The sequence below is a fragment of the Aplidium turbinatum genome, chromosome 15 (genome assembly GCF_918807975.1).
Source record: "Aplidium turbinatum chromosome 15, kaAplTurb1.1, whole genome shotgun sequence".
Classification (NCBI taxonomy): Eukaryota; Metazoa; Chordata; class Ascidiacea; order Aplousobranchia; family Polyclinidae; genus Aplidium; species Aplidium turbinatum.
The window spans coordinates 13,122,331-13,140,058 of record NC_137486.1 but is presented as its reverse complement, the minus strand read 5'-3'; the positions used below and the strand labels follow the sequence as shown (position 1 = coordinate 13,140,058).

General features: G+C 38.9%; 1 protein-coding gene across 1 annotated transcript; it reads left to right on the top strand.

Moving 5' to 3' along the window:
- Nucleotides 1-556: 556 nt before the first annotated feature.
- LOC145784273 (phosphofurin acidic cluster sorting protein 2-like) lies at nucleotides 557-15,538 on the top strand. The gene is made up of 20 exons (XM_082596063.1): nucleotides 557-685; nucleotides 1,365-1,452; nucleotides 2,266-2,355; nucleotides 2,641-2,766; nucleotides 3,389-3,557; nucleotides 4,198-4,283; nucleotides 4,765-4,905; nucleotides 5,122-5,282; nucleotides 5,542-5,620; nucleotides 6,455-6,517; nucleotides 7,510-7,636; nucleotides 8,278-8,402; nucleotides 9,492-9,718; nucleotides 10,296-10,450; nucleotides 11,315-11,555; nucleotides 12,069-12,111; nucleotides 13,345-13,508; nucleotides 13,792-14,009; nucleotides 14,093-14,206; nucleotides 15,331-15,538. The coding sequence occupies exons 1-20, from the start codon at nucleotides 588-590 to the stop codon at nucleotides 15,435-15,437; spliced, it is 2,622 nt and encodes an 873-aa protein (XP_082452189.1). The 5' UTR covers nucleotides 557-587; the 3' UTR covers nucleotides 15,438-15,538.
- The last annotated feature ends 2,190 nt before the right edge of the window (nucleotides 15,539-17,728 follow it).

Sequence of the window (17,728 nt, the reverse complement as noted above, 5' to 3'; positions counted from 1 at the left end):
TGTGGTACAACTCCCTGAAACCAGTTTTGTTATTGTTTATAGCCAATTTGTCAGTGGTCTAGACCCCCCTTTTTGTTAATTAAAAAAAAAATTTTTTTCAATCCACCCTATTGTCAAGCCAACAAGGGGATACAGGCAATTGGGATGTGGAGCACCTAAACCTTGACCAAATTTTTTGAAATTTTGTAATTTTGCTTTTTTAGTCAAGCCTCACCCACAAAAAAAAATAATTGTGTTTTCAACCATTTTTTAAATTTTTGGGGGCACACGACACACCCTACATCAATTCTTGATAGTGTGCTAAATTGTGTTGCATAAAATATAAATGATTTATTTTAACATGTTAAAAATTTTCTTTTACACTTAAGTGACAAAGTTTTACTTCACTAATACAGCCGAGCTTATCTATTCTATTTAGGCTGAGAACACTTATGGCCATCAATTCAACTGCATAAGGTTTGTGAAATTTTAATGATGCCCAGTTCGTACTGCTTTATCTTAAATTTTTTCAAAAATGTAGTTAACTCAACTTGTATTTATTATGCATTAAGTTTTCATTACATTATTATTGCTTATTACTAAATACAATGAATAAAGCAAGTGGTGGAAATGTTCAAGCTCCTGTTCCTATGTATTTGTTTGCAACGTGGGATATTGATCGATCTGCATCACACTGCATTCCTCGGTATGACTAACTTATTAAAAAATAATCCAATTCTAGTGGATATCAATAAAAAGAATTGATCCTTTTTATATGTTGTGTCTGTAGTGGAGCAATAGCCTAAACATTTTATATTTTATTATATTGAATAAATCTAATTTTTCGACTAGGCCCAGGTGGTTAATTATTAAATTAGAACAGAAGTGAGAAATTGTTTTTATGACTAAAGTTATTCACTATTCAACAATTTTTCAAGCGTCTGCAACTAAAATCAAGGTTTTCTCTTGTGAATGATTAATCTAATAATGTAGTTTGAACAGTATAATGCAGAGGTTGTTAACATTTTTACTCTTGTTTAACTCTTTGCAGACTGTCTACAGTTAGATTTACATCCATCAACCTTTTGATGAGATTTTTGGCTATTTTTATATGTCGGTGATCTGTTTTCCCGTCTTCAGAAATTTAATTTTAGATCAATGAAATTTATCCCTAAGGGAAAGTTTATCTGCTTGAGAATCTTGTACTAAAGTATGCAGAACTTTGAAGGATAAAATGGTTTTGCTAAAAAACAGTTAGACAAAGATAGTTAGATTTCTTAACCAATCATATCATGTAGAGCTAAATATTTACTGGAAGTTCCTAAAATATAGCCTACAAACTCACACGTTTTAAAATTTTAAAAGCCTGTAAACATATTCTTCAGAATTTGCAACATGACGGTTTGTAAATTAATCGTGCTAAAGGAACTTGACAAAGATGTACAATCCATTTTTATCGCTGTGAAAATGCAGGTAGGTTTATCGTATATGTTATTAGTAAGGCCTTCAAATCTTTTGGACCATTGGCCAAGTTTTACATTAGAGTGGTTTCACCAGCTCTTACAAATATTGATTTAAGCCAAAATTAATGCCAAAATGTTTATAACTGCTTTCATAAGGACAGTAACCACAATAGTGACAATAGGTTACTTGCAACAGTTTGTATTTGTCTGTCCTAATAGCCCAGTTTGTGCTCAAATTTATTGCAACATCAAGCAGCTGTAGTTCTGCTCTTTAGGTTTGTGTTTTAGCCACTTTTCTTCAAGTGGCGCCTGGTTGGTGAAATAATTTTCAATCAACAAAAATTCAACAAGTCTGTCAACCTTTGTTGGTCCTGCGACAGTGGATCAAAGCCTTTACAAGCAAGCAAAACTCTCACAATTAAGCTCAACAAAATGCTTTTTCAGTCTTAAGGATGAAGACTTACCACAATTAATCAATGAAACATTTGAATTGAAAATTATGATGGTGTGCTGAAGTCTGATATCACCTGGAATTTTCACAGCTGAACTGTTTGGTTGCTTTTTCATACAGTTGTGGATCCCAGATTGTGTGCATCATATATATCTTATTAGATGTTTAGATGAGTTGAATGTCATGACATTTTCAACTTTTTGACTTTCTAAATAAGAAATTATGCTATAATGTCTTGTATTCCTTTTCAGCTACAGTTATGCACCTTGAAGCGTTTTGTATAGAATTGTACAGAAAAGTTGTCCTTATTGTGTATGCTTTGATTAATTTTATTAATGTATAATAACTAATTTATTTATTTCCTGCATGTAGGGATCAAAACGTGTGTTCCGTTCCAATGAAATTTTAATGTCAAGTAATGGACTCGTTGACACCAGGCTTGAACTGACATTTTCTCTTCAGGCAAGCTTTAAATTGTTTAATTCTGTGGTAAAACTATAATACCCAAGTTTAAATGTTGATTCAACAAATGTTTATAGCAATGAATTCATCTTCAGCACTCTTGCAGTGAATGCATTAATGAATGTACCGGTACAGTAGAATGAGATTGTACAGCAGACATGTAATTATGAAAGTCACGATTGATGTCTTGTGAAGCACCGCATTGTGAGTCAAGAAATAGCCTCTTTCTGTTTATCTTTTGTTGTTGTGGATAGTGACAATCGGAATTTATTTGTATATATTTAGTATCCTCACTTCGTCAAGCGTGACCAAAACAGGCTTCAGATAATGCTGCAGAGAAAGAAGCGTTACAAAAATCGTGCGATGCTTGGATACAAAACTTTAGCAATAGGCAGAGTGGATATGGCTCATGTGAGTGTTTTATTTAATGGAAATATTTTATCTTACCTAACATCCCAGTAATGAGCCTCCCATGAATTTTTGGTTGGTCGGGTATTTGTGTGAATTGTATTTTTTTTGTGGTGCTGAAAATGGGTGTTTACTGTTTATGTTTTGAGAGATTGCATTTATTTTCCATCACTGTCATTCTCAGATATAACAACAACCATCCTGAGGCCAAGAGTCACAACAAGAGTTCAAAAACTTAGTTTGCATTTGACCACTCAATTTTTTAGAACTCAAAAATGCAATATGTTAGTTTTGATTGAAGTAGAGTAGCACGCAAGCGTTTGCTGTTGTGTGAAATTTAACATTAACCTGAGTTTTCGGGTTGGGCGAGTGCTGTTAGCCAGGCGAAATCAATGACAGCACTTGGATAAAAAGTTTAATTTACTCTCATGGACTCAACATAAAGTAACCACACCATAACAACATACGTTTATCGATAAACAAAAACGTTGCCTCTATGGATGTTGTCTTTCGTGTACGTTTTGCTCTTGCCAAATGTTATGGATTTACAAGTTTTTTTTTGTTTTTTAAATCAGATTGAAATTGTCATTGATTTATTGTTTCTAAGCATTAATTTTTTTTTCAGCTCATTCAGTGTCCAATCCCCGATGAGTCTGTCCTTGATTTGCTTGCTGTGAGGAAGGATCAAGATGGCGAATTGAATGTTGTAGCACAGATTGTTGTTTCGAGTATGAGCAGTTTACCTATTGATGCTGATGCAGAAAGTGAGAGGGTTGGAAAACATACCGGTACAGGTGACTGCAAATTTTAAGCTATACCTCCGGTTTTTTTTGAAATCTTATTATGCTAGAAATACTACTGCACCGGTAGTTGTTTGTAAAATTAAATGTAGACCTCTTCTTCACTGCATTGCATTGCAAATCAATGTTAATTGAATTCATATTTAACTCAATATTAATAGATTGCAGCAGTTGCAATGCAAACAAAATTGGCCAATGCTTCTCAGCCGAACAACTGTCATAAAAACAATAATCTAAATTAACTTTAAGCATTACCTGAGGCTTAATAAACTTTCAAAACAGCAAGGGCAATGTTCATTGTTGTTTCAAGTATATATGCAGTCGCGCATTCACAAATATTTTGTAACAACTTTGTCAATATGCTGTTTTTTGCTCTGCGGAATTACTTATTAGTTACCACATAATAGAAAATTTAATAATTTATTGAATGTCAATTATTCATTCACTGCAACGTTTTTTGCCTTGTGAGTTGTGTCAGAAAACCAATCAAAACTGAAAACAAGTACAACCACAAACATTTTTCGAAGTTTGCAAACCAGACTATTGATTAAATCTCAAGGTAAAACACGGCTTTCAATCTTTAAATTTGCGATCTCATTCAGTAAGCCGCCGTCACACAAACTGATTTCTTTAGAGCGCTCGCCTGAGGTTGACAACTATTCTGAAGACGATGAAGAGACGTTTTCTTCAGATCCAGACCTAGCCAGTGACAACCCACAGGTAAGGTACAGGACTAGCTGCATGCAAATCTGAGACTTGACATAACTTACGAACGTCGTTTTAGCTATCCAGTTATTTGTCATGATTTTAGCCATCCCTACAGTTTTGAAGCGCCAGGTTTCTTATTTTAAATAAAAATGATGTTGTTTAGGCAGCTAAATATATGTCGATCATCGACCTTTTCCACAACATTGATAAAACTGATATTGCAATGTTGAAAAGTAGCTGTATATATATTTGTATTGACAAGCTTCACAATTTCATCTCATTCACTTTCACGCAACCGAGTGTACCTGCTAAAGTCTGAAGCAGATTTATAACAGTAATTTTGTCATTTTTGCATTAATTAACGCAAAAAAGAGACAAAACAAGATCATACAAAATTGCTGTTTCCGTACCACAAAGCAAAGGGTTAAGAAACTTTTGACACCAAGTTTTTTGTTAATACTTTTTGTACTGACAACCCCTTTCGTGTTTGAAGGAGTACGTCGACGATGAAGCACGCGGCGGGAAAATGAAAAACAGAAGGAAAGTGAGAATGTCGTCATCATCAAGACAGCAAAATTTTATTAAAACGAAAGTTGCTGCTCTTCTACGAAAATTTAAGCAAGCCTCAGACGAGGTAAGCACGTTAAGCAGCTAGGAAGGTAATCTCTCCTTTTTTATGTTATTTAAACGTCTGTAGAATCAAATACAACAATACGATTCTGCAACTTTTCAAATTTTATAGCATTTAAAAAAAGTAGTGCTACATCTCTCATTCGTAAACTACATCGTCAAATAATTTCCTTCATTTACGACGTATTCTATATAAGCGACGACGATTTCCATCAAACAGGATTTAGATCCCAATCTAGAGCAGGATGCCGAATGCAATCCTTCCGACCCGGTGGACTACGGATTTTTGTACGACGATTTGGAAGATTTTAATTTGAGTGACAGTTGCCCCGAGGTAGAAGACAACATTAGTATTGTGTCCACACCGAAGCCAAAACTCAGGTTATTTTCTGTTATTTTTTTTCTGTTTCGAAATAATATTTGTTGCATTACAAGTGCACGTAATTCGTCTCAGTCAGCAAGCCAGTCTTTTTACATTAATTCAACGTCTGCAGACGTTGAATCAATGTGAAAAAGCTCTGGTTTGCTGACTGGGACAGCTTCACATTGCTTTTCTCGAAAATATATGGAGCGTTCTTGCGATAAGTTGGAGCGGCATAACTCTATGATTCTTCAGCAAATGATATCATCTTCATTGCAGGCCATTCTTTGATCGAATATCTCACTCCAGCTCTCAGACAGAAATCAGCAGCTTGAGAGACCAATCTAGCCTGGAACGCGTACGTCCGTATGATATCTATTTGTTCTCGTTTTAACAATGGTTTATTAACTTAGCCACTGCTTCTGCATTTTTGTGAACCATGCGTACAAAACAATTCTTCTTGAGTATGACCCATGACGTGTTTTTGCAAATTCTTTTTTCGCACTTTTGTCGCTATGTCTCCAGCGACATTAAAAAAAACGTTGTAACACCTTGAAACAATATAAAAAGAGCAAATTTGTCTAGCTGGGATCATGCCGGAGGAATGTGTCGTTTTTATGTTTTTTATTCAATGTTTTGATGAACGTGACTCAACAAGTAAAGGGTTTTGTCACTTATTAGAGCAAATGCAGCCAGTTCGCAGTTCCCACTGCATTTTGTTCAATTTTTTTCAGCTACATAGTCAAACTATTGTGTGTGCACTTAACGCACACAATTTACATCTCTGCGGAGTTCTTGAGGAAAACATTAATGTTCTGCTAATGCAGTTGATTTTTGTTCATTTGATGGGTTCAGTGAAAAAATAATGGCGCGATCACATTGATTACCTTTCACATGCACCTTGTCACTGTTTTCTTTGGAGTGAAGTTATTTACATGCACCGAAGGAGTCCTTTGCTAATTGCTTTTACAAATACTTTTGCATGATTAACAAAAGTGTATGACTTTTTCCCTTTTGCCAAACTTGACACTATTTCTTACTTAACAAGTGTACTTACAGATATTTGTATAATACAAGCAACTAATTTATTAAACTACCAAACGTGACCTTTTTACGTTGCTTCAACGTAATTTAAACGTTGAACCGATGCAAAAACGAGCATGATTTATAAATATGTTTCAACGTCTTGCAGCATGAGTCCCATACTGGCCAGATAAAGTCACAGACTTCTTACCAAGCGTGTGATGAAGACAAGGTTAGAAGTTAAACCAATATGCATCTACAATTTACATGCAAAATTCGTTCTTTTTGCCTTGATTCAACTTCTTCAGACGTTAAATCAATGTCAAAAGAAAGGATTTTACGAGCTTTAGATGAATGACCAGTGCTTGGGCTTGACTTCTCACAGAATTTATGTTCAAATTAGTTGTAATAAAATATATGATCAATTATATATCTTTAATTGCATTTCTCCAAATACTATTTGTTGGTCCAAAATATAAATTTCTGCTAGCCCATACACAGTACGGCTTATTGAATTCAGTTAACGAAATTCTGCAAATTCGTTTTTATTGATTTACTCTAACAAAAACAGTTGTTTATTTTGTCTACGTTGTAAAAGTGCAATTTTGTTATGTATTTTGGTTAATCTTCTTGTAGTCTTTGCATTGGTATTTTGTCTGATATGTGGAGTATATCTTCACTAATGACCTATTAATGTCTTTATGCGACTTTTATAAATTAGTGTCAAATTTTTTATTTTTATGCTTGTGGTTTAAGGTTATTGTTGGTTATATTAACCGTCTACTAACTATTTCATCGTCTTGTGCATGAAAAGATAGATTGATAGCAATAACAATAACTAAAAAAAAAATCATATTTCTTTCTAGCTAATCTATTTAGCCATCAGCTTGTCATTGTAAAACGATCAATTTAAACCGATGTGAAAGTGACAGGTTTTACAGGCTGGTACCTCCAGTCAGCAAATTGGCCATTTTTGCATTTATTTAACGTTTTCACGCGTTGAATTAATGTGAACAGAGCGTATTTTGCTGCTTGGGATATTTTCCACTTGCTTTGATGTTGTATGCACTGAAAGCTTGACGTGTTACTTTCGAGGGCTGATAACATCAATGCGATGCATTCCCAGACAGCAAAATCCGTCATTCTTACATTGATTCATCGTCATTAGATTTGCATTAGATTTGCATTAGATTTATGTGATGTGCTCACAAACTTACAATGCAGGATACTTCTGATGCTTCTTATCCGGCCTTTGACAAAAGGGGATCCACGAAAGCCAGCACCACACTATCTGCTGTTTCCCAACCGAATTTAGACGACAAGCCCTCCATGCATTTTCATACCACGTCAGGTACCGCTTAATAAAAATATATTTTTGGTTGTTTGGTTTCAGTTTTAGAGACTGTTGAAATATTATATGATGCTCTTTTTGCTTTTTTCACTCAAATATGATATTTATGACGTCGAATATGACGTATATTTCACGAATTACGTGTCGAGCGCTGTTCTTGCAACATTATACACTCGGCTGTCAATCACTATTTAACTTTATACTCACGCAGTGACTCTCATGCTTGTTACTGACATGTGCGAGGCCTGCCCGGATCCACACAGCTTTTTCTACATCGATTAATCGCGTACTGACGTTGTCTTTTTTGCTCCTACTTCCTACGATAATGCCTACCCGATCAATGAACTCATAACTGGACATTTTTAGAACACCCGATATCTTTTGGCATTTTCTAACATTAACCTTGTACAGATGTACCTCGACTGCGCCACTACTGCAACTTCCTTCATATTGTTTTTGTTTATTTATTTCCAAAAATCTTTGTAATAAATTCTTGATATTGTCTTCGCTCATTTTGTTTTACAAGCATGTGTAGTGTAGTGTTGTGCGACATATAAAGTGGGTGATAAATTGTACAAATCGAAAAAAAAATTTACTGAAGTCTATAAACGATTCATTATTTTCAACTTTTTTCTTGCTAGAACAAAATTACTCTTCGTCTGCACCAGACTCTCCCGAGATCAAACCTGCCTTTGCCCACAATACAAAAGCCAGGTCTGCGTCATTGCACAGTACTCCCGCATATGATCAAGCCAAAGATTGTACGGTAAGAACACCTCTTGGAAGCGATTGCACCACCAAAAGTAGGCCCGCGACATGTTGGCGTTGCCACTTTGGCGTAGTCAAGATTCACTCGTCTTCTTTGTTGCCAGACCGTTTTGGTGTCAATGTTGTGTGTAATAACTACGTGATAAAGCAGTAATGATGCTTTTTGTACGAACACCACAATCTGCTGCTTCAATCATAATAATAATAATCGTGTATTTATTTGCGCCTATTGCGATAACATTCACTACACTGCGATCACAGATGCAATACAGCAGACTACAGGAAGCAGCGAAGTGGCATATAGTCCTCGAGTCAGCTGCTCCCCTTATTTTGGCTTGCTATTAAGTGTCTTTGCCGAGACACAACCGCGTGCTCTTAAGCGGTGTGGAACCCACGTCCTTTCGAACGTCGCGCAGACTTTCTCACCACTCGGCTACGCAGCCGACAATTTTCTACAGGAGGACTGTTGACATCCTTAAAATTTGTCCTGTTACTACCAACTAACTAACCCGTCAAACTAGGCACGAACTCGTCCAAGGACAAGAAACAACAGTGTCATGTTGTGTTAAAATCTACGGTGAAAGTTTTTCGTATAGTTTTTGTTTGAAAGTAATCGTTATTATGGCAATAGTGATTTAACAACGTATCCGATCCTGTTGTATGTGACAAGTGGTAAAAGTTTTTTACTGCGGCAATCTCAAGCCTGTGATTGTCTTCCTAAGTTCGAGAGAAGACTCTTAAATTCCAAAGTGGTTTGAAATTAACCACTTGAGTGGAAAGTTTGAAAATAATTGAAGATCTCACCATGATCTTTACTTCAAACTTTTTCTGATGATAATTAATGCGCTGCTGTTAATTTCATTCTTAAGACTTTTCGTGACTCTGAACTTGGAATGCTGATGTCACATTCAATTTATTTCATCATCATTATTAAACGTTCAGTTCCACCGTCATATATTTTACCCAGCAAGTACAAATTGAAGAAGAGTCGTTATAGCTTTTTCGGCTCACAAAATCCGTCTTTTTGCATTGTTTCAACGGCGCTATTTGCCTATTTTGTCATTTTACATTGTTTCAACGATTCCAGGCGTCGATTAGACAAGCAGACTCTGTGTCCGAGTATCTCACTGCTTTAGAGAATGAAGAAGGATTACCGGAGAGCATGTTTCTTATCGACGGCAAAGACAAACACGGGTGTTGCATCGCTAATGCGCTATCCCTGCCCTCCGTTGGCCTCACAAAACCGGTAGTGACGTACTCACATCATGACGTTCAAAGCATCTTCTCTGGTTTTCTTACAAGATTGCAAAAGTTGTGAGTGATGCATGCTTGTTACCCAGACAGCAAAAATCTGTCATTTTTACATTGATTCAACGTCTGCAATGTAAAAATGACAATTTTTTTGTTTGGGTTTGAGGCTTTTACCCCAGCTGGCTAATCAGTTCTTTTTACATTGAATCAATGTAAAAAAAAAGGCTGATTCGCTTGCTGGGTATCTTGTATCTTCCATTGCCTCACAGAAAATATCGTTGCTTCGCGTGAGCTTATTTTACTGCACACTGTTGACTGTCGTACTATAGAGCATGTCTTTTATTGTAAATATTCGATCCAAAAATTTTTACCAGGTTTTTGCGGCATGTGCGTCTTTGCACGTATCCAGTGACGTAACAGGGTGAAATTATTCCCGTGCAGCAAACTCTTTTTTTTTTATTATATTGATTCAAAGTCTGCTAGCGACCTTGCAGGTTTTACCGACCACTCACCATGACGCAGGTAGATTTCTTTTCAGCACGATAAACTATTCCGTGAAGGGCTCATTACAAGCTTGTGTAATCTTTGTCTATAGAGACACGAGCAGGTTTGGTTCAACCAACGCATTTGTTTTGATCAGCTTAAACCGCAACTCCAGCCCTCCCACACCCGTTAAAATAGTGGTGGTTGGTTCGGACATGTATCTCAACTCCGTGCTGAGGCAATTTGTTGATTCCCTATCAGCTCGATCCTCCGAGTGGCAATCTTTCTTTATATTTCATGCTGTTCCGATAGGTGAGTCTGTCTTTAGGTGAATAACCAGCACCGATGATGTAATTTTCTAATATTTTGATGAACTATCGGATTGCATTATCGTATTTTATATGATGATGAAAGTAACGAAAGGTTGCTTTAAGACCGAATGCAACGGTTTTTGTAATTTTACCCGTAGTTGTTATAGACTTACTTTATGGACTGAGTAGTGCATGGCTGTTGTTCAGCTATATTTACGACGTTGCATCTCAATGGTACTGTTAAAATACCACATTATGATAAAGCTTTGCAACATGCACTTCCTTGCTCATGCCATTAACTTTTCAATGGATTTGTTTTTAGTGTGGTAATAATTTCATTCTTCAACATTCTCTTTGTTGGCGGCAATGAATTTTCACTAAAAGATAATTTCTTGTTTAAAGTGATTGGATGTATGCCTCTGTATTTATTTTAATTGTCTTAAACGGCCCTGATTTTAACATTGAGCTTTGCTCAGTATGAAACGAAAGTTAATGGTGAAATCAATTGTTTTATTTACTTATTGACCTTGTTTCTTTACCTGTCAGAAGTGAAATTCTTCAGAAGGTAGTCGGTTCGACGCCCGTGGAACGGTGGAAGTCACTTGATTACGTCTACGCAACACCACTGATAACATGCTTAATTGCCTTCCTTCTCGTATTCTCAATCGAAATCGTAACCATTAGGCTATATTCGAAACGTATTTTACGTTTTGACACCATCATAGTAATTTCTTACTAAAGCCTTGTAGTTCAAGTGCTTGCAACAACAGCCTTTCGATGATGGATTTGAAAGTGTCTTGCTACACGCGTCATTGACGTCATAAAGTATTGTTAAATACTTCAATGTGCGATTACATTTTTACAGGCTCTACAAGGCTCTCCCGGTACTTGAGTTCCATAGATCCCAGGTATGGCTCGCTATTTGGTGAGTCGTCCTGGAAGGAAGGCGTTGAAAAGTTACCCGACAGTTCCTCGGCGCATGTTTCCTTTGAACAAAATAAAGAATATCTCACTCTTGCTTCCAAGTTGAGGGAATACACCAGCGAAGCTTCTGGCGTCATTTCTCTCGTCATTGCCGAAGCCATGCTCACTTTTCGCCAGACAAGGTTCTTCAACAATTTTCATTTCGTGTCACGAAAAGATCGAGGAAATCATCGTATTTTTGTTTTCTGAAACGTGTAATTTTGTACGGAATGGCCCGTTTCGGTGAGTCCGATTCGGTGAGTCCGATCCCTTAACGGGGGATTTTTTCAATTTTTTTTTAAATTATCGGGTACCGTAGCCTAATTATCATTGCCGTTTTAGGATTAGGGTTTAGAAGTTAGGAACTCACCGAATCGGACTCACCGAATAGTAGCAGACCCAATTTTGTAAGACCCTCGATTGGCCGGTCGTATCATGCCGTATGCTATTTCACTGTGGACAAAAATTAATTCGTTATTGTCAACGAAATTCCGATGTGTTTTTTGTAGATTACAACCTTGCTTCACTATCTCTACGTTGAACATTGAATGAGGCGGTTTACCCGGCATTTAGTTCAAGAACATGATTTGCTCTTCTGGTGTAAACTAAGCTAAGCTTATACTAATCGAAACCCAATGTATAAAATCTTTTTTTAGTGGTGACGAAGACTGCTCGCAGAAGTTTCTTCCATTCATAGCTGTAAGTTCCATTGTCTTTTAGTGATCTGTGATAAACCGTTTAAACTAAACATTGTCAGGTCTAATATCTACCTAAACTTTTATCACTAAATGGACTGTTTTTCAAGGACCTTTAACGTTGTTACGAAGCATTAAGTGTTCTGCTAGCGCCTCGTTGCTGGGTTAGTGGTGTACCGACAGCTTCTCAGTTGGCAGCATGCTTTGTGATCTATATCAGATATTTTACCAGCTGGAAGCTCCAGCTCCTGCCGGAATCGCAATTGCATACCGTGAGCAAACCAAAAATGTTGACTCAAGCACAGGGCCAGGTTAACCGTACCCCCAACCGGGGCCCCACAGCTGTTTTGGAGCCCACTCATTTTTGGCTGTTTAAAAAAACTGCTACATAAGCTCGATATAATTAAATAGCTTAAATCTTGCAAGGCCCTATTACTGCTTCGCAAATCCCCGGCTGGCCTATCTCTGCCAAGACGCCTACGCATAATAAGTTCGTGCAGCGTTTTTCGGCTTATAATTTTACAAGTAACATTTAAATGATTTAATAAAACAGTAAACGCTATTAATATTACAAAAAGTGCTCAACTCAATGGCCCAGCGAAAAGCCAAGCCGAGCGAATTACATCAAAATTAGTCATTAGTTTACTAAAATAAAAGCCTTAACAGCCTGTTTCACCTTAATAGGATCATCAGAAGGAACTTATTCAAATAGAATAGGTTAGATTGGTCGGTCCTTCCCCAATTTTTTTTAGATCCGCTACTGCATTGTGATCATAGTCTATTAACCTAACTACTTTTTATCTACAAAATATAATTATGAATCGTTAGACGTTATTCTTCACTGAAATGACAAATGTAAATTTCTTCCTACATTGAAGAGTTTCACCCCTAGCCCTTCTATTATTAAACGCCATCACTAAACATAGGGGTGAATAGTGGATTTCAGAAGGAAAAGGCAAAATGGTGCTCATACGGCCCTGCTCATACACATTAATAATGTCTTCGTTATGTGATGTTTGCTTGCGATGTTGGAACTCTGGTGTAGTTGTGTCATTACAAATTTGTACGGCACTAAAACAAACAAGAAACTTTATTCTTGTCCTAGTTGTTCACTTTAGTTTGCGTTTCACGGTGATTGCATTGTTACCGAGGGTCCGTGACTAATGCTGCAACAAAACTTTAAGACAAAAGGTTTCTCGATCAGTTTAGCCTAAAGTTTTGTATTCTGCAATTCTAGGAAGTTAAAGTTGGAGAAAATGACCTTCTCAACATCGACTCGGACAAGGAAGAGTCCTTCGCCGCCTCAGCAATCGGCTCCGGTAACGTCCCTCCTGCAACATCAGCATCTTCCTTTGTGACTCCTCCTGTTTCCCCGTCTGTTGCTGCCACCACTCTTGCCACGTAAGCTGAATGGGTTTTCTACATCATATCTATCGGTCATCTTGTTTCGTTTAGATCTCTCTCTCTCTCTCCATTTGCTTCAAAAGGTCTTCATCATTTTTTAAATCCTCATTTTGTTCCATCAGCACACAAAGCCAAGTAACGCAACAAGATTCGACATATTTCCGTTTATTTTTAACACTCCCAGGGTGGTAAAAGGATAAACCCTCGGCCCCGGTGTCCAACGAGAGAAATTCATTAACAATAATTCTCATTTCCATTACGACGTTTTTGCTGTTTCCAGAACCTCGACGCAGAATTCCACCAGCAACGTCACTACTCAGCTTGCGGAAGTAAAGCTCGGTTTACAGGTCGATTACTGGAAGGAGCGCGATGCGAGCAAATATACTTTGAAAACAAACTTCAAGTCGTTTCACGTCAGCCGGCTGCCCCAAGCTGGAGAGCGACAGTCGCTGCCTGGGCTTGCATTAGACGTTGTCACCAAGGGAAAAAAGAATTTGAGTCAGTGAAGTTGACTAAAATGCTATTTTCCTTGTGTTGAAAGCGAAATTTACTTGCTACTAACAGTTGTTGCTTCGTTGCAGTGCGGCTTCCTGGCAAGAAAGGTAAAGAAAAAGATGCTGAATCAAAGTCACAAGCCGTTGGAAACATCAACCGGTTGATTTGTGCCTCAAAACACCAACATGGCTTACTACAAGGTAAACTTTGCATTTTCCTTCTGTTTTTATGCGCTTTCTTAAAGGTGCGTCTACACGAGAAAGTGTTCTTGCTTAAAAATTCTTGCTTAAGCTAGTGATTAAGCTCGTTTCGTCTACACTGGCAATCTCGACGAAGATTTTGCTCGCTTGAATCGCGGTCACGTGAGTATCTAATCCCCAATGACGTCACGTTTTAAAAAGTTTGCGCCAAAGCATTGCAGTTCGCGCTAAAGTACAGCAGAGTAGACCAAGCAACTGACTGTTCTTTAATCATTTGAAGTTGTTGCAGTCTTTCAGTCATGGCTTCCCAGAAGTTGTGTAAAAAATGCTGCAAAAAGCGAAGGATGCAAACCCGCAATTTACTGCTTATTGAAGCATTCAGACACCTCAGTGAGGTTGAAATGTTGGAAACAGAATTTCGTGTCAGCGTGGGTGACTGGTAACAACCAGCAAGATCATTCCTCCGCTATTTTTATTACCCAGTGTACAATGGCAATGGTTTTCTGCTGAGATCCTGTTTTGGATTTGAAATTGAAAAATATTGTGCTTTCTATGGGCTATTTCGAGTACGGTCACCGCCAGTTCAGCCCGTAACATTAATAAGAACGGGTTGGGATCAAAACTTAACGAAATCCTTTAACGATACCGCCCTGCCCTGTCTGGATACTGAGCTGAGAGGAGACCTGAGATTTTGGCGGGAAAAACATTTCTAAGCAAGAGAACTCACTTAAGCGCCCAGTTTTTCACTCTGGAGCGTATTTTTTCTCGACGGCTCGCTTACTCGCCCATTTTCTTAAAAGTAAGCGGCACAAACTGCGATTAACTTAAAGAAACAAGAAGTTTGGCTAGCTTAAGCAAGAAAACAGTCGTCGTGTAGACGCACCTTTAGTCTAAGGCTCAAGGGTTCTGCCTTTTTCCGCCTACCAAACCTAACTTGCTTTCTGGTATACTTTTAGTGCAATCCGGGTAAACAGCGACACTCCACGGTGGTAAAATGACTCAAAAAATAAATTTTTAAATCTGTTGCTTTTTGTTGTGACAATTCACTGAATTTGTTGTTTTGTAGTGGGCTATTCAAGTTCCCTGCATGTTGGTCTAAAAAATAACATATTTGAACTTTGCAGTCAAGGTAGACGGCGTTGAATGGAAGGATGTAAAGTTTTTTCAGCTTTCTTCGCATTGGTCAAGTCATATCAAAGCATTTCCTGTGGCAGTGTTTGTGAATGTTTAATATTAAAGTAGCCTACTGTGCAATAAAAACTTTGTTCGTTCCTATATTGATGTCGTTTCTAAATTTATTTTTCGTTTACAGCAATAAACATATTAACAACAGTAGGCTACTATGGCCACATTGTGGTTGCGAGGGTATTGAAGGGAACGGAATCAAATCAAGGGACAGGGGTTTCCTCACAATTTGTTCGTGCCACTAGGCTAAGCCACCGAGTCATGTTGGTGACACGGCGCCCTCTGAATATTAAAAGGATGGCCTTGCGCCATGTTCAAAAAATCACAGTTTTTCAGGCTAACAAGTTTTTGAGAACAGCTCAATCGAACGTGAAAGATTACAGTAGGCCTATTTGGTGTTATGAAAAATGTCTTTTCCTATGTGACCAAGGGTGCAAACAGTAGGCTAGTGTACTCTTCAACTTAAACGTGAGCATAACACAACAAAACCATGAAAGAGGGCTTATAGATCAATTGCCGGTCGAGCTTCACTCCTAAACTGGGGCCTGGATAATGTGGTAGGGAGTTTCTATTACCGACAATTGGCGCGTGGGTTCCATGTTGCACAAGTAAAAAGGTGTGACGGTAGTCTGCCAGTCTCAATTTCAACCTCAGATAGTCTACGATTTGGGCGATGTCGTCTGTGAGGGCTTCCTCTAACACATGCCAGTACTTGTCAGAATTGAGTAGTGCTAGGTCATTAGCATAGCCGTACTGGCATTAAGTGTCTTTGCCGAGACACAGCCGCGTGCTCTGGAGCGGTGTCGAACCCACGCCCTTTCGAACGTCGCGCAGACGTTCTCACCACTCGGCTTGCCCGCTTTTGCATGAGCACATCTTTTCCAACAGAGAAAAGTCTCTCCACCGCAGCCCTGGAAGGAATGGGGGTGTTGTATTTAATGAACAGATGTTTTAACTCGGTATTCGAAAAGCTCAAAGACTTGCTCGTTGCTCCTGTTCAAAAAAAGGCGTCTACAACTGCTGCTTCCTTCTGCACCGACGTTTCACGGGATGGCGCCAACACACCAAAAAATTCATCATCGGAGTCGTGACTGGTGTTGGTGTCACTCTTCTCGGTATCAACCAGACTTGATCTCCCGCAACAGTTGAATTACATCTGTCTTGAATTTTTCTCGCAGTGCGTCAGCATCATCCGTGGAAACGTAGTGCAGAAATTGTAGCCGCGACGTCTTGAAGGAGGGATGAGGACATAATGCCATAACGCATTTCATGTTGAAGCACTTGTTGTGTCTTCTCGCGTCACCTGCGCATCCCAAGAATCTGGAGAAGAGCCCTAGTGGTTGCAGTCCCAAAGCCTCTGTATCCCCTTCAAGATACTCTGTCCTGCCCCCCTCCTCTTTAACACTTACATCTATAACCTGCCTGACACCATCTCCAGAAAGTATGCTTACGCAGACGACCTGGCTCTCCTACATCCAGCCGGAGATTGGCAGTCAATGGAGAGGAACCTAAGCCAGGACATGTCAACTATATTAACATATCTCTAGAAATGGAAGCTCAGCAAGGCAAAGACAGTGTCGGCGGCCTTCCATCTAAACAACAAGGAAGCAAATCGTGAGATCAACATTACCACCGATGACGAACGCCTGCCATACTGCGCCGAATCCACCTACCTTGGCGTAACCCTGGACAGGTCACTCACGTACCGACGACACCTGGAGTCACTGCGCAAAAAACTATCTGCGCGCGTTGCACTTTTGAGGCGGCTGGCGGGTTCCGGCTGGGGAGCTGACGCGAAAACCCTTCGCACAGCTACCTTGGCCCTCGTCCATTCTACCGCCGAGTAGCCTACTGCGCACCAGCGTGATGCCGCAGCTCTCACACCCGCCACATTGACACTGCCATCAACGACGCACTACGCACTGTGACTGGATGCCTGCATCCCACTCCAACGGAATGCCTTCCCATCCTTGCAGGCATCCAACTTGCTGAGCTTCGCCGAAAAGGAGCCATGATTTCCCTTGCTCGTCGCGCACTGGACCCCGACCACCTCCTCCACAATACATTCCAGCGCCTACCTGGAGAACAGCAGCGACTGAAATCAAGACGTCCATTTGCGCCCGCTGCACGACAGCTTCTGAACAACGTTGAAGATCTTGGAATAACTGCGGCACACTGGACGAACTACACATGGAACACGGAGTGCAGGGCCGTAGCCAGACCGCAGAGCTAGGGGGGCCAACTTTTTGTTAGGGGGGGCCAAAAAAATTTAAATGATTTTGGCATTTTAACCTCTTAAATACCGGTATCCACAAAAATTGCAATATATCAGATTAG

Excerpts from the sequence above, each read along its gene's own strand:
- LOC145784273 (XM_082596063.1), top strand. The coding sequence starts at position 588 with ATGAATAAAGCAAGTGGTGGAAATGTTCAAGCTCCTGTTCCTATGTAT. Across the intron at positions 7,637-8,277 it reads GCATTTTCATACCACGTCAG|AACAAAATTACTCTTCGTCT; the intron begins GTACCGCTTAAT and ends TTTTCTTGCTAG. Across the intron at positions 14,207-15,330 it reads CCAACATGGCTTACTACAAG|TCAAGGTAGACGGCGTTGAA; the intron begins GTAAACTTTGCA and ends TGAACTTTGCAG.